At 33.9% G+C, this 13802-nt stretch overlaps 2 protein-coding genes across 12 annotated transcripts; both read right to left on the bottom strand.

Moving 5' to 3' along the window:
* Positions 1 to 347: 347 nt before the first annotated feature.
* MBD-R2 lies at positions 348 to 9549 on the bottom strand. Of its 4 annotated transcripts, none has more exons than XM_012359571.2 (17): positions 8875 to 9549; positions 7484 to 8003; positions 7179 to 7313; positions 7006 to 7032; positions 6174 to 6274; positions 5922 to 6007; positions 5229 to 5631; positions 4988 to 5102; positions 4628 to 4908; positions 3570 to 4298; positions 3323 to 3454; positions 3063 to 3146; positions 2564 to 2849; positions 2340 to 2477; positions 1849 to 2246; positions 1343 to 1600; positions 348 to 1257 (listed from the first exon to the last, which is right to left on the bottom strand). In XM_012359571.2, exons 1-17 carry the CDS (start codon positions 9260 to 9262, stop codon positions 1133 to 1135), a joined length of 4206 nt encoding a protein of 1401 aa, XP_012214994.1. In that variant the 5' UTR covers positions 9263 to 9549; the 3' UTR covers positions 348 to 1132. The 4 variants fall into 4 exon arrangements, with proteins under 4 accessions (XP_012214994.1, XP_012214995.1, XP_067214903.1 ...); XM_012359572.2 differs by having other exon boundaries at positions 5238 to 5631; XM_067358802.1 differs by lacking the exon at positions 3063 to 3146.
* Positions 9550 to 9841: 292 nt separating this feature from the next.
* LOC105667649 (E3 ubiquitin-protein ligase MARCHF8) lies at positions 9842 to 13136 on the bottom strand. Of its 8 annotated transcripts, none has more exons than XM_067358822.1 (7): positions 13004 to 13126; positions 12039 to 12130; positions 11843 to 11970; positions 11108 to 11199; positions 10846 to 11026; positions 10510 to 10775; positions 9842 to 10436 (listed from the first exon to the last, which is right to left on the bottom strand). In XM_067358822.1, exons 3-7 carry the CDS (start codon positions 11957 to 11959, stop codon positions 10175 to 10177), a joined length of 918 nt encoding a protein of 305 aa, XP_067214923.1. In that variant the 5' UTR covers positions 11960 to 11970; positions 12039 to 12130; positions 13004 to 13126; the 3' UTR covers positions 9842 to 10174. The 8 variants fall into 8 exon arrangements, with proteins under 8 accessions (XP_067214923.1, XP_067214924.1, XP_067214922.1 ...); XM_067358823.1 differs by having other exon boundaries at positions 11843 to 11989; positions 12082 to 12130; XM_067358821.1 differs by having other exon boundaries at positions 12467 to 13072.
* Between the last annotated feature and the right edge of the window lie 666 nt (positions 13137 to 13802).

The raw sequence follows: 13802 nt of genomic DNA, 5'->3' as shown, positions 1-13802 counted from the left end.
TTTTTATGCAGCATTTGCGAAGAAATTTAAAATGATATGTGACATTTACTTTTTCTAATTATTTTGAAAATTTATTGTCAAAATCAAATATAATTATGAATTAAATCTTCATAATCTAAACTTTGAAGTTTCATATATTTATATAATTGTAAAAAAATCTAATTAAAAATTTCCTCGAACATTTTTTCAATACCTTTTGTCAACCTTTTGTGGAAGTTAATCGTTCATTTCAGTATATTTAAATTATAAGAACATAAGCATTACTAATTATCATAAATGTCATATATTTGAAATAATATAAAAATTTGAATAAATTCTTTAAAGAAATAAATTTTATAATAGGTATATAGATTTTTAAATTTGTTTAATACAAATGCAGAAGAAAATTTTGTTCCTTTTTTTCTTAGTTTGTACATATTTCAACTCTTAAAATGTTTGCTGTAGAACTATGAAAAATATCCAGATCTTAACAATAGTCTTTATAAATGTATGCTAACAAATATTAAAAACACAAATTGGACTATATTATCACTCGTCACTAAGTGTATGTACATATATATAAATACATTAGCGATTTGAAAAAAATATCATACTTTTCCCTCTTAACAATAACATAATTTAATCATTTGTGTGTTAGCAATTATTTTAAGGCTGAAAAGCCGAATTTTATCTTATATTAGAGTAAGATCTCTTGGTAACATAAATACAAGAGTGAATCAAACAAAAACGAGAATTATTTTTATAGCTTTCATTGTATGAATTATTATTTAAATTAGACATTATTTGTTCACATATTCCCCTTTCTTATTTAATCTCTCAAAGTTTAAAGAATATAATTATTGAGTGATAATTATCTTTTAGACTAAGTTAATCAGAACTTAAATTTAACGAAAATAAAAGCAATCAATTCTGTTTCTGAACCAGTGTCAATAATTTAAACAAATTTCTAATAAAACTGCATTAAATGTGGCTAAATAATTCTCATTCAATAATTGTAACAAGGCTTAAAAATAATTCTCATTCTTGCTTGATTCAACCTCATATAAGAAATATTATTCTTTGATACTACATACATTGTTTATCTACATATGTATATATATATGTTTATGCAAGTTCGACGAGTTTGATGTCTTCAGCACAGCGCTGCTAACTTCCGAATCGTATTCAAATCACGAAGAAGCATCTGAACCGTTTGTTTAGTGCGGGGCTGAACACGAGGGTCTGGTTCAAATTCATCCGAATCCATCATTTCAAGAGCTGCGCATAAAATAAAATAAATCGCACACATAATAAATCGCTTATTTTTTAAACACTTCTTTTTAATATTTTTCTGGTTACGTACCACAAATTTGCGTTTCTATGGATGCTAATCTTGAATCAATGTGACATTGAAAATGTTCAATATGTTCCAATAATCTCATTCGGCATTCGGTTGGATCAATCGGTGCTTCAGGTTCTGGTATAAAAGGTTGCAGAAGGGCAGAGACGTCATTTTCAACATCAGCTATGCTTGATTCCCGTTGAACATTATCAATAAACGATCCCGAGTTGAGATTCTCTGATGTTGGATTATCGATCATAGTTTTCTCAGCTAGCAAATCTATATATAAAAAAAGGACTTTAATAATATGGTGAAATACTTGATAAAATTGACTTTCTGCTATAAACAACCTATAACTCATCTACTTATATTCGCAACATGATTGTGAAAGAGCATAAATAAAAATTGTTTTGCATTATATGTATGCTCAAATGCCAAAAATTGGAACCAAGAATAAAAGTTGTAACTAATTTTGCGTGCTAGAAAAATCAAGGATTTAACTGCATCTTTTTTAGTGCATTACGTACCTGTGCTCTCCATTTTAATGTCTGATGAAATGTTCCTTTCTTTTGTGTCTGAGTTGCCACTTGTTAATGCGTCCAAAAGTATGTGACTATCCTTCGAATTTATCAAGCTTTCTCTCTTATTAATAATTCTAGATTCGTCAGAATGTGTACTATCCTCTTCCAAAATTTTCATCAATTCCGAATCAGAGGCGATTGATTTTGCATCTTGATCATCTTTTACAGACACTTTGGTTTCCGTTTTCACCTCGGTACGTCGCAAAATCTCCGAACTCGTATCGGTAGAAACAGTTTCTGGTTTTATTATTTCCATTACAGGCACTGGCTCTACATCTATCTTTGGTACATCCGTTTTCTCCCAATTCTTTGCCCAAAGATATAATTTAGGATGATCCTTTTTCCTATATAAATTCACACAAGTTATTCATCGTGCAGATATAATTGTTATGAACAAGTAAATGTGCATACTACATATGCATATACATATTACTTACTGAGCCACGTTAATTTTTACGCGTAGACTATGAAGAAGTTGTTGTACTTGTAAAAGCGCGGCAACCAAGTCGTACGAACGTTTCAGCATTGCAGTTCTTTGATTTATCATATATTGGTTCCGTGTTCGACTAGGCAAACTGTAAATTCAAAAATTGCTACGTACATATGTTTTCTACAATACGTTTTATATATAATATATACAAGTCTTATATCAATAAATTACCTTGGTAACTTTCCTTCTTTTATCCAATCCTGATCGTGAAAGTATTTCTTAGAGGGCCGTTCCCGATATGGATGCCTGCATATGTAACAAATGTATTTTTCAGGAACATCCTTTTCTCCTTCAATCGCATTGCAGTGACCGTGTTGCCAACAAAGACAAAGATCGCACTGTATCATTAAACCATCTTCTTCCATGAAGCCACATGTGCAATTTATTATTTCTTCTTTCCGAAGTTGTTCCACTTTCACTAATTCGCCATTGATCATCATCATCACACCTTCACTCTCTAATAAGTCATCAACAATTATATAAAAAATGTGTACAAAAGGTTTATATTGGAGAGATGTATATCATAGAAGGTATACACACATATACATCACTAAACATATATACATTTTTTTTCTAAGCATATAAAATAAAATATAACACAGAAGAAATAATATCAGCGGTAGTGAAATTATAAAGCAAACAATAAAAGATAAAAAAAAATTAATAATACCTTCTGTATCATTATTAATATCTGATTTGATTGTATCCCCTTTTGAGGGATCACCTTTCTCAATGCGAGAATCATTTAGTTGACCTAAGAAACAACAAAAATAATATAAAACAGTAAATATTATCAAACTCATTTTGCAATAAAGGATCCCATTTATCTAGCTGTGTAATTAAATAAAGAAGAAAAGCTTATTTAAGCCAACGTAAACAATTGCTAATAACGTATTGCTTCAAAGGTTTCGTCAAAACATTTGCACTCACTATTTTGACTATTTTCATCGCTCTTTGAATCAGATTTTCTACGACTGTATCTATACATGAGTGCCATAGGTCCTTCAACATCCATAGCACTGTCGTCTAAATCACCGAAACCGTCAGTAAGGTCAGACATACCTATTCGACCAAACAAATGTAATGTAGCATTAATTTAATTTATATTCTTAAATTAAATTGAAATTTTAGAAGTTATCTTCGAAAGCAAGTTTATTAGTAAATATAAAATATTAACCGTGTCGTTTCTTTGTTTTAACCGAGAAGTCTACATTATGTTCGGAGAGTTGTCTTCTTTTTGGGCCTTTCGCAACGTGTACCGTTTCATCCAAAGATTTTCTGTCAACTCTTTGCACTTCTGACATTGCAGATGATCTTACAGGTAATAGCGTCTTAATTCCACTTTGCGCTCGCTCTTCCTTCACTTTCATGTCGAATAATGTACCAGGAGACAACGCACAAACATTCTCTTTTTTCTTCTCAACATCGTCGTCTATCTCTGCACTGTGAATAGACATCGGAGACATTGTTTCAATTTTCATATCTTCTTTTTTCGAATCATTACACTTTTCCGATTGATCCATTTCCTCTTCTAATTCTGGTATTATTGGACCAGATATTGAGGGGGACGTCGGTTGCGTTGTATTTAGTGTTGACTGTAATAAAACGGGCGATGCCTTTTCCGCAGGAGATTTCTTCTTCCCAAATTTGTTTACTTTCTCCAAAAATGTCGTTGATTTCTTTGGAATAATGTCTTCTATAGATTCCCCCGTAGTTCTTGCGTAAGCCAAATCTTCAACTTTTGGAGTAGATCCCAGAAATTTGGAATATTCAGGATGATAATGCTTAATATGCATTTGCAACAAATTTTCTTTTCGAAAATTTTTATTGCACCCTTCCTTGGGACATTTATAAGCGCTGTCTTCCATTTCTACACGAAGTCCACCACAAAGTCCGATGAAAACGGCTATTTGAAAATAATAATAAATAAATTAAATTATGAATATAAATAAATTACGTTATGAAGCATTAATTTCCTTATTTCTATTATTACAATTACATTAATAATAATAATAATAATAATAATGATAATAATAATAATAATATCATCATCAATTTTAATTTCATAAATCTTAATTTTATAAATCAATTTTAATTTATAAAAAATTTAAAAAATACACAATTTACAAGTACTTACAATAGATCATCTCTGATAAATTAGTGGAGTGCGAAAGACATATTGCAATGATTAAAATGTGATATGACTTAGAGTATAATATACTGCAAAAATCTTACCACCATCAGTAGTAGACGGAGTAGACGTCGAAACAGATGGACCATCGATACCGCTCGTCGCTGTGGTCGGTAACGTGCCTTCAGGTGTGGATGTTTTCGTTTTAGGTAACAAAGTTTTAATCTTCTTTGGTGCTTCTGGTGTAACATCCTGTTTCACATTTTTCCGTTTTCTTCGGTGTATACAAAAGTCAAATCTTTCAGGATCAAAGTCATATTGTCCTTGATTCTCCATGAACACTCTGATGTCATTTCTGCATCTGAATTTCTTGCCAGTCGGTTTACTTTAAAAGAAAAATATAATCATGTACAAATTGTATTACTTCGTAATAACTGCAAGTAAAATTACATCTTTTATCTTACTGTATGAACAAAACATCCCACTTCCCAGCAGATGAACCAGTTTTCCTTTGAGTAAAATGTTTTTCCCAACCTACAGGCAACCTTTTGTCTGGCACTATTATAGATCGGCGTGGTCCTAAAAAATATAAACTTCTTTATTATATGTTAATAAAACATTATGAAATATTATGTTTTTAAATAAGTACAAAAAAAAAATGGTTACATTAAACCTCTAAACCCATACACCCATACTATGACTCACCGTCATTACCATCTACTATATAAGATTCCATTCCTTGTGGTTCTCCATCGACCCATTCAGGACCAACATCTTCTTCATGATCTGTGTCATTTTTTGGCAATTCCTTTTTGGTCTTTTTCGGATAGGACTTGATTTTGGAAGGGTTAGCATCAAAGCCTCTTAATAAATCTGTTCCCGGGTCGTAGCAAGGATCAAATAGAGTCCCGTCAACTTTGAGCTTACTCTCGGTAGAGATTTCTCCATTCTCTTTAGCAACAGGATCTTCCTTTTTTATTGCTTTGTCAGGATCAGTTTTCGTTCGTCTTCTTGAATGAGTATTGAACAACTCCATAACTGTATGCTTTCGTTTCTTATCCCTTCTTTCTTGTTTGCTGCCAATGTATCCATCCAATTCATTTAATTGCTATTTAAGTAAAATAAATAAAATAATTTACATTAGTAAATGCACCATTAATGTGAATCTTATGTGATACATGTGGAAATCTCAATGTAAAAATTCCATTTGCAATAGAGTTTGTTTTAAATTTTTATTACAATATTATTTTACATACTTTCATAATTGATTGAAATAACAGTTAAAAAATAATATAAGGTAACACAAATAAAAGCATTGCTTGATAAATTTAGATGAGATTTCCTCAAAGTTGCAGTTACCAAGAAACAACAACATAACCTCAATTAAAGAATCCCTACCTTGGTTGGATTTTCAGTGATTTTGGTCATTTTCGATGATTTGACGATCTTCGCGTATCCATCATCAAACAATACATCGTACCTATCTACGAAAAAGATTTACTTAGAACAATTTACGAAATGTTCTATTCCGTTGTGATAAAAAAAAGATTACATATATATCGTAAAGCAAACGTCAAACGGTAATCTACGGGACGCAGCCTGTCTCTTTTCTACTCGCAGTTAAGCTTGGGTTAGGGTTAGGTCGCTTACCATTCGTCAAGACTGCATTCACTTTGGCCGGATATTTTCTACCGTCCGCCCACGTAGCAAGTATCCTTTCTCCTACTGAAAATTCTTTCATTTTTGTTTCCCTGAAGATACGAAATTCACGAATTACGCGCGAATTTAATACAACATAGAAAAATCGACAAAATGAAAAAACTTGAAAACTACAATAAGGACAAGAGAAAAATATAAATTTCCTGCAATTCAGATTTTCTTTTGGGAAATAACTTCGCCTCATAGCTCATTTGTCAAAGTTTAATGTAATTAATTACCGCACATAACAGATTCGATGTTCTTTAATTGGATAAAATCTCAGTAGAAAAATTACTTTGATACATTTAGACATAATAATTGTTAATGTAAAATAATCTATATATCACTATAAAATATATTAATGAAAATAAATAATAATACATTGCCTGTTCTTGTCAAACAATATATAGGAAATATAGTCTAATGTATAAGTATTGCATCATATTGCATAACCCAAAAAAAAAAAAAAAAAAAAAACAATGGAAAATCTGTGTTTCATTAATATCGGCAATAGTAAATAATTTTTTCATTTTTACAAAATATTTACATTAAAAAAATTAACATAGGTAATAAAAAATAAATTTTTTATTTGCATATTCCATCGTTCAAAAGATGTTTAATAGCAGATTTATCATCAACTTTGTAAGTGATAACAGAATTTTATTCTAATATTTAATTTTTGTTAATCACAATTGATTAAAGGAACATAAACCAATAGAACTGCCACAAAATGTTCAGATATAGTTATTTTTATCTACTCGTTAATAAAACAATTTTCACTTACGGAGATGGTGGAGTCCAAGTTTGTTCGCTTTAAAGAAAGATAAGATATAATCCATCAAGATAAAATCTTTATTTTTTTGAAAACTATAGGAAGTAAACTTTAAATGACCCTATGCAAGTTGTCAATGCATCTGTATGGGCATTTCTAATAATAAAATTAGAATACTGACTTACTTTTGTGGGGTTTGTAATTCACGAAGCCTGGAGCTATCCATTGGTATCCATTCATCATATCTTGAACTCCACTTGTCAAAATGTATCAAAACTTCTCTGTCCACCCAATCAGTTTCTACCACTTTGGCAGAATACCTATAAATATTAATCCATATATTTTTATTTTATCCCAGCTACAACATGATTTTTCAATCAATAATTCACATTGTGTGTATAATATTGCAAACACTCAAATTTGTTATTTTGCATAACAACTGTTTATTTTTTCTTTAATATTTTTTGACATTCTATTCAATAACACTTGCCATATATCATTAAAATCTTTTGCTTCCAATTTGGCACCAGGGTAAAAATTTAAACCATCACGATTTAAAATTTTTGGTTTTAATCCCTCTGATTTATCAAACTCCTTGTCTTCGGATAATTTAATGCCTTTTAATTCCTCCTTTATTATTAGATCTTTGGCACTGGTCTTCATTGTTGTTTTTGATTCCACAATTCCAAGTTGCATTGCTACTGTATTCACTTTACTATCTGAGTTATCAACAGATTTGTCTTTCACTGATGTCACTGATGTATCTTCTTTTAGAGCTGTCATTTTGCATTCATTATCCACTACTTCCGAACTATCAGCAAGATTCAAAGAATCTGCAGAGGATTCAGGTCTGGAGTAACAGGTTTCACCGCAACTGTCGGATTTAGGTGTTCTTACTTCTGACAGTAATGGTGAGACAGATTGTTCCAAATTTAATATTTCAGAATTTATTAGGTCCAAATCTTCTTGTGCATATGATGTAGAAGATTTAACTGATATAATAATAGGATCTGAAAAAAAATATTTAAAATAATTCGTCTTTAATTACATATACAAAACATTTATATACAATTTTTATTTATGATCTATTTTATACAATATTTTATTAACCAAAATACGACAAATGTCTAAAGAAATTCTATTATTTTACACAAAGCTTTTAATTTTAATCATTATTTTAAATTATTTTATGATATTAAAAGTAACATGGCAAAAGTAAGAATATGTGAGAAAAACATATTTTAAATTTCCATGAAAAACGATCGAATGCAAATGTAAAGATAAACAGATACAATTGCCATATATGCAGAAAACAGTGTTTTTAAAATAATAAGTGCTTTCAGAATCATAATTGTACATGTTATATAATTGTACATAAGTGTACATATGTGTGCACGAATTAAAATAACGCTTTGCCGGCATGTCAAGCTTGTGTCAGCAAACAATAGAGTGCCAAAGACATTCAACCGGCATGAATTATTATAGCGAGTATCTAAACAACGTGATACAGAACAACAATGCGATACTCCATAAAAACATATCGGCATTGTCGTACGCGAGAAGCATGATTTACAAAACTCAGCATAGCACGCGACGTAGCGCGGCTCGGCAAAACTCGAAGCTGGCGCGTGAGGCATCGAGCACGATGCGACGAATCGAGTCACACACGCGGAGAAGAGGGGAGATTACAGCGGGAATACATGGCGGAGAAATGTGACGGAGAGAGAAAGAGAGAGAGGTGAGAAAGGCGAAGGTGGGAAGGAGAGAGAGACAGATGCGCCGAAGCAACTACGTTGCGTTTTACACCTGACAACATCCACTTCGCTTTCGCGACACGAGGCGTACAGATGTGCGATAGCATGCCGTAATATCTGCACATACCGGGATGATTGCCATAGTCCGCAAACACCGAAGGAACGGTGCCCCGCTTGAGCAGAAACTTGCTGTGACCAGTACGGGTGGGTTCGTAGTCGGCGCGTTTAAAATGCCGATGGCAGACGACCTGGCCAGGCGTCGGTCGAAAACTCGCCTCGAATCCGCCGCTAGCCAACCACCTGTCCCGTAACGCGGCGTCCTTGGGAAACTTGTGCAGCGGCAGTCCTTTGGCGCGTGCCTCCCGCACGTCCGCCTCGCAGCTACGCACGCAGCATTTGCGCGCCATTCCCATCGCCCCCGCGGACGTCGCCGCCACTGCCGCCGCTGCTGCCGCGGTTACAGCGGACGATACCCTCCCCACGGCACGCGAGCGCGGTATACGCCGCCGCTTCATTTACACACTTTTGCCGGCGCTACATAGCAGCGTGTCGGCATTTTAGACGGCATTCGCCGGAGCGGAAGCCGGGCTCCGCTTCCGCATGGATGCTCGTTTCCACCCGAGTTTCGCCAATCACTCAACACTTCACGTTCGACCTTACCGCCACGCGAGAAACACAAACCACTTTTTCCGCTTCTATGATTCACACACTCACACACGATCCCGTCCACCGACGTTGTTCTCGCAAGAGCTATCAGACCAAACGTTTCGGCGACACGCGCGACACTGATCAACCGATCGATATGGCAGCGGAATCGAGCTGACGGAATCCAGATGTCGTTGCAATACCCGTGACTCGAAATAGCGGCGCTAGAATCGCTGCTATCGATATTCCCGAGCGTGATTTTATCGACGGCAATAATCGTGTAAAAATAAACACATTTATCTGAAACTTTATCAGCGGTGCTAAAGAATTTCTTTTACAGCTATATTGCTAATATTTTTCAAATAAAGTCTAGAATAACTCATAAACATGCATATGCAGTTAGTTTGTGATAAATTAATGCAAAAATATATATTATCGAAAGTCGAAAATATTGTTTAAATATGGTAAAGTTTATTTAATAACATCACAGATACAATAATTATGTACATAAGAAAGCGTCAGCATTCTCGGGCTGTACACTTCCGTCTCTACCCCACTGTCAACACTGTAAGCACTGAAGTACTAAGTTTCGGAAAAAAGGTGCTGCACGAGGGCGGATATTCGACGACTTCGATAAGGATAATTCCGCTTCGAGTTTCGAAAATCGTATAGCCTAAATTCATTCAATCCCATTCGAGACACGCTCTTTAGTTTAAACGGAAAATTTGGCTAACCACCTTTTAACGCGCGATTTTTAACGATTGTTTTCGTCTCCGAAGTTATTATAGATTGTCTTCAGACGAAGACAATTTGTCGAATACGTAAAGTTTCAATTGAGCGTCGTGCCTTTGCGGTGGTGCGGCGGAGTCGGGCTTCGCCATCTGCGAGGCACATGGAGGATCTATGGTACGGGGTAACAGAGTACGGTTGAGCTCGGCCATCGAGGCAGTTGGATCCTTCAAGGGTAGAGTCACCTCTCTCAAAGAATCCGTAGGTGAGGGAGGAAGCACCACTTTTTCGGGAGCATTTTGAATAAATATCACTCTGAAAAACAGATTTATGTAATCGGCCTGAAATATTTATAAGTATTCAGTTATGAAACACATGTAGTACATACCTATTAAATGCTCGCCACTTTCTGCACAATGTGATGTATGCTTTACATTGAATGTACATAAAGACTAATCCACCAGTGGAACCGATCACGACAACTATTAATTTAGTCCAGAAGGACCAATCGACGAATCCACGCCGGGCTTCCTCCACAGATCGTTCGACGAGTACATATAATGACCATGCCACACAAAGTGCAGCTACTGCGTGAAAAGCAACTGCGCACCATAATTTTCGCACCTCCAGAGCAGACATCTCGAGTTTCTCCCACTATAAATATCATACAGCGTTTATATTTGACATAATTAAGAAACATAAATCCAAATCTTGAGACACAGACCTCGCAAAATGGTTTCGTCTTGGCATGCATGATAAATGTGAACTTGCATAATTCACAAGCACGTGTATCCGAAGCCTTTATCCATTGCTGAAGACAAGCCTGATGTACGTAACGCAGACTGCCACTGCAATAGCAAGGTGCTAATAAAGGAGCACCTTCTTCACCTTCGCAGTGGCAGATTCTATTTACAAATGGAATTCATAATTTTTTTACAATAAAACAGAAATCATTCATTATAAATGTCTTCATTGTCCATATTCACCTGCAAATATCATGGTTGGTCGAGGACAATGTGCTTACGGACGAGTGACAATGGTCTGGTATAATAGTGACTACTGTGGCATAACTTGATTCCTGAATAAACGCACTTTTATGAATCACCAAGGAAAAAAGTTCATTATCAAAGTACTCTTATCTTCTATGTAATTTATATCTACATATAACTTTCCTGATAACATTATCACAATACATTAATAATTATCATGGTGATAAAAAATTATAATATTCAACTGCAAAATATTCCATTTCAACACAGCAATTAATATATTTACATAATACATTATATTAATACATTATATTACTTATGTAACTTGGCAAAATATCTCATGTTTCAATTTTAGAATATGCAAAATGTTTCTTATTAACTGCACCTTTAAACTACAAATCTTTTAACAAAATTTTTAATCAATAATTTCTCAATAAAAATATTGAGGTAGATCATTATTTATCATAACTTTGCAATTTTTATACATTTTTCTACTAAAGTCTCAAATTAAAATTCTATTAAAATCTGCTTGAAATTATTTGATTTTGTTACTCATTTAGTCTTTTAAAGCTTAGTTTTCAAAAAATTTCTTTACTTTTTTCTCATAAAGATACATTTAATTCAAAGATATGCGGTTGAAAGAAAATATGCTTATCCTGAGATACATCCTATATTTCCATGCTTTGTTTCAAATAATTAAATAGTTTATTTCCAATGAATAAAGAAATTTACCCGTGGTGTCCATTCTGGTAAGCCTTCTCCACCAGCGGGAGTAGTGTTATTGGAAGGACCAATTGGCAAAGGTGGTTGCCAGTCAGGCGGATTAACATTGATCTGATGAACCGGCATCACTCTCCAACCTCACCAAATATACAATCACTGATAAATAAATTTGATTAGATACATCTTGGGTATATGATCATTATACTTCTGGTAATGTCTTGATGATGAAGATAATATGGTATATTCACTTGTGTCTTTTAAGCACTATTTATTATTTAGCATCAAAATATGTACAGCCTGAAATCACACACAAAAATGCTACATTTATAAATAGATATTTATGAAGTTATTGTTCCAATTTACACAACTCTGATAGAAAATAATTGTTTCAGCTCTATGTTGATTTGAATCATATACGAGTGTAGTATTTATACTCTATTTTATCAAACGCCAAATATAGTTCAGCTAATAGCTTCCACTGAGTAAATAAATAATTAGCTGATTAAACCACTTTTATGCCAATGTACGAATAACAGTTTAATAAATGAAAAGATAAATTTAATGATATAAACGCATCAACGATTGACATTTCGCGTAAGGTTAAAAACAGTAGATAATAGATTTTTTTCTCACAATGTTCGTAAACTCATAAATATCGCACGATATTAAGCGATTTGCACTCTATAAACAAGTATGAGAAAACTCGAATGCATGATAATGACTGGCACACATTGCGCTGCGTCGCAAATCCAGTCTATCCGTTTGTCAACGAGAGCGTAATCCGTTTTTGTTCGCTTTGTGCGAGATTTGGCGAGATTTGGCGAGATTGCAAGAGAACGAAAACAAAGCGCACTGGCGTCGTCAGGCATATGTTTTTTTTTTTATTTTTGCGTATCTTTCGCACAGATCGAGTTTCTTCGTGTCACGCGATCGGTTGGTTCGAAATTATCAGACGGTGAAATTACTCGCGGTTTAACTCTGCTCCTCGGGCGGAGAAAAACATGGGCTCGGACGAAATTTTGACACTTTGTCCTGAGTCAATGACACGGCACGGAATGACTCGTTTCCGATGCGCGAAATTACGTCGCGCTTGTGATCCTACTCGCTCATCTCCGCGCGTCTGATACGCACGCAACACCGTCCGTCGTGGAAAAATGCGCTGACACTCGCCTCAATACGCGAAACAACAAAACCGAGATCCGTCCTCATCGCAGCACACAACTCTTCCTCCACAACAGTCTGTGTATCTCATTTTTCTGCTACGCCGCCATAACACAAACGTAGGCGTGGTCTGAATACGCCTGGCCAATCGAGTGATAGCTTGCTGAAAATCGCGCGAGATTTCGAATTTTGTTTCAGAATCTTATAATTTTAAGAATTTTAGTGATTGATCTGGAACTTAAAATTTTATTCATATAATTCATATTACATTGTTATCTATATAGGCGTTGTAATGTGTAACAATAGAAATTCAATAGTTGTTTTATCTGCAAATGCAAAACCAAAAAAAAAACAAGATTTAAAACCGAATTGAAATGTCACACATTGTAGAAGATATTAAATTATGTTCGCTAAATTTATCATATTGTTCAATATCTAAAGATTCACAATTATTATTTGATGTAGAAGATAAATCTGCCTGTTTTACATCTATAAATGTATTACATACAGCCATATTGGTTTGATCAAAATTATCAGATGGATATTCAAGAGATGTGTATTCTGGAATGTTTTTCTTAATATCTAATGACTTTGATTTTAATATCAAATTATTTGGAATAATCTTTTCATGTGTATGTAATGTAGTATCATGCATTATTTTTTCTTCTATATTGTGACTACAAGATTCGTTAAAGAAATGTGCATTTCTATTCTGCGAGAGATTCTCCTTCTTGTTTATAATCTGACAAGGTTCACAAATTGAAGATGACTTATTGAATTGCATGTTTTTCATCGGTATTGCACTGTT

Source organism: Linepithema humile, chromosome 7, assembly GCF_040581485.1.
Source record: "Linepithema humile isolate Giens D197 chromosome 7, Lhum_UNIL_v1.0, whole genome shotgun sequence".
Lineage (NCBI taxonomy): Eukaryota > Metazoa > Arthropoda > Insecta > Hymenoptera > Formicidae > Linepithema > Linepithema humile.
Note: the sequence above shows the minus strand (reverse complement) of the source record. Positions and strands in the feature narration are given on the sequence as shown.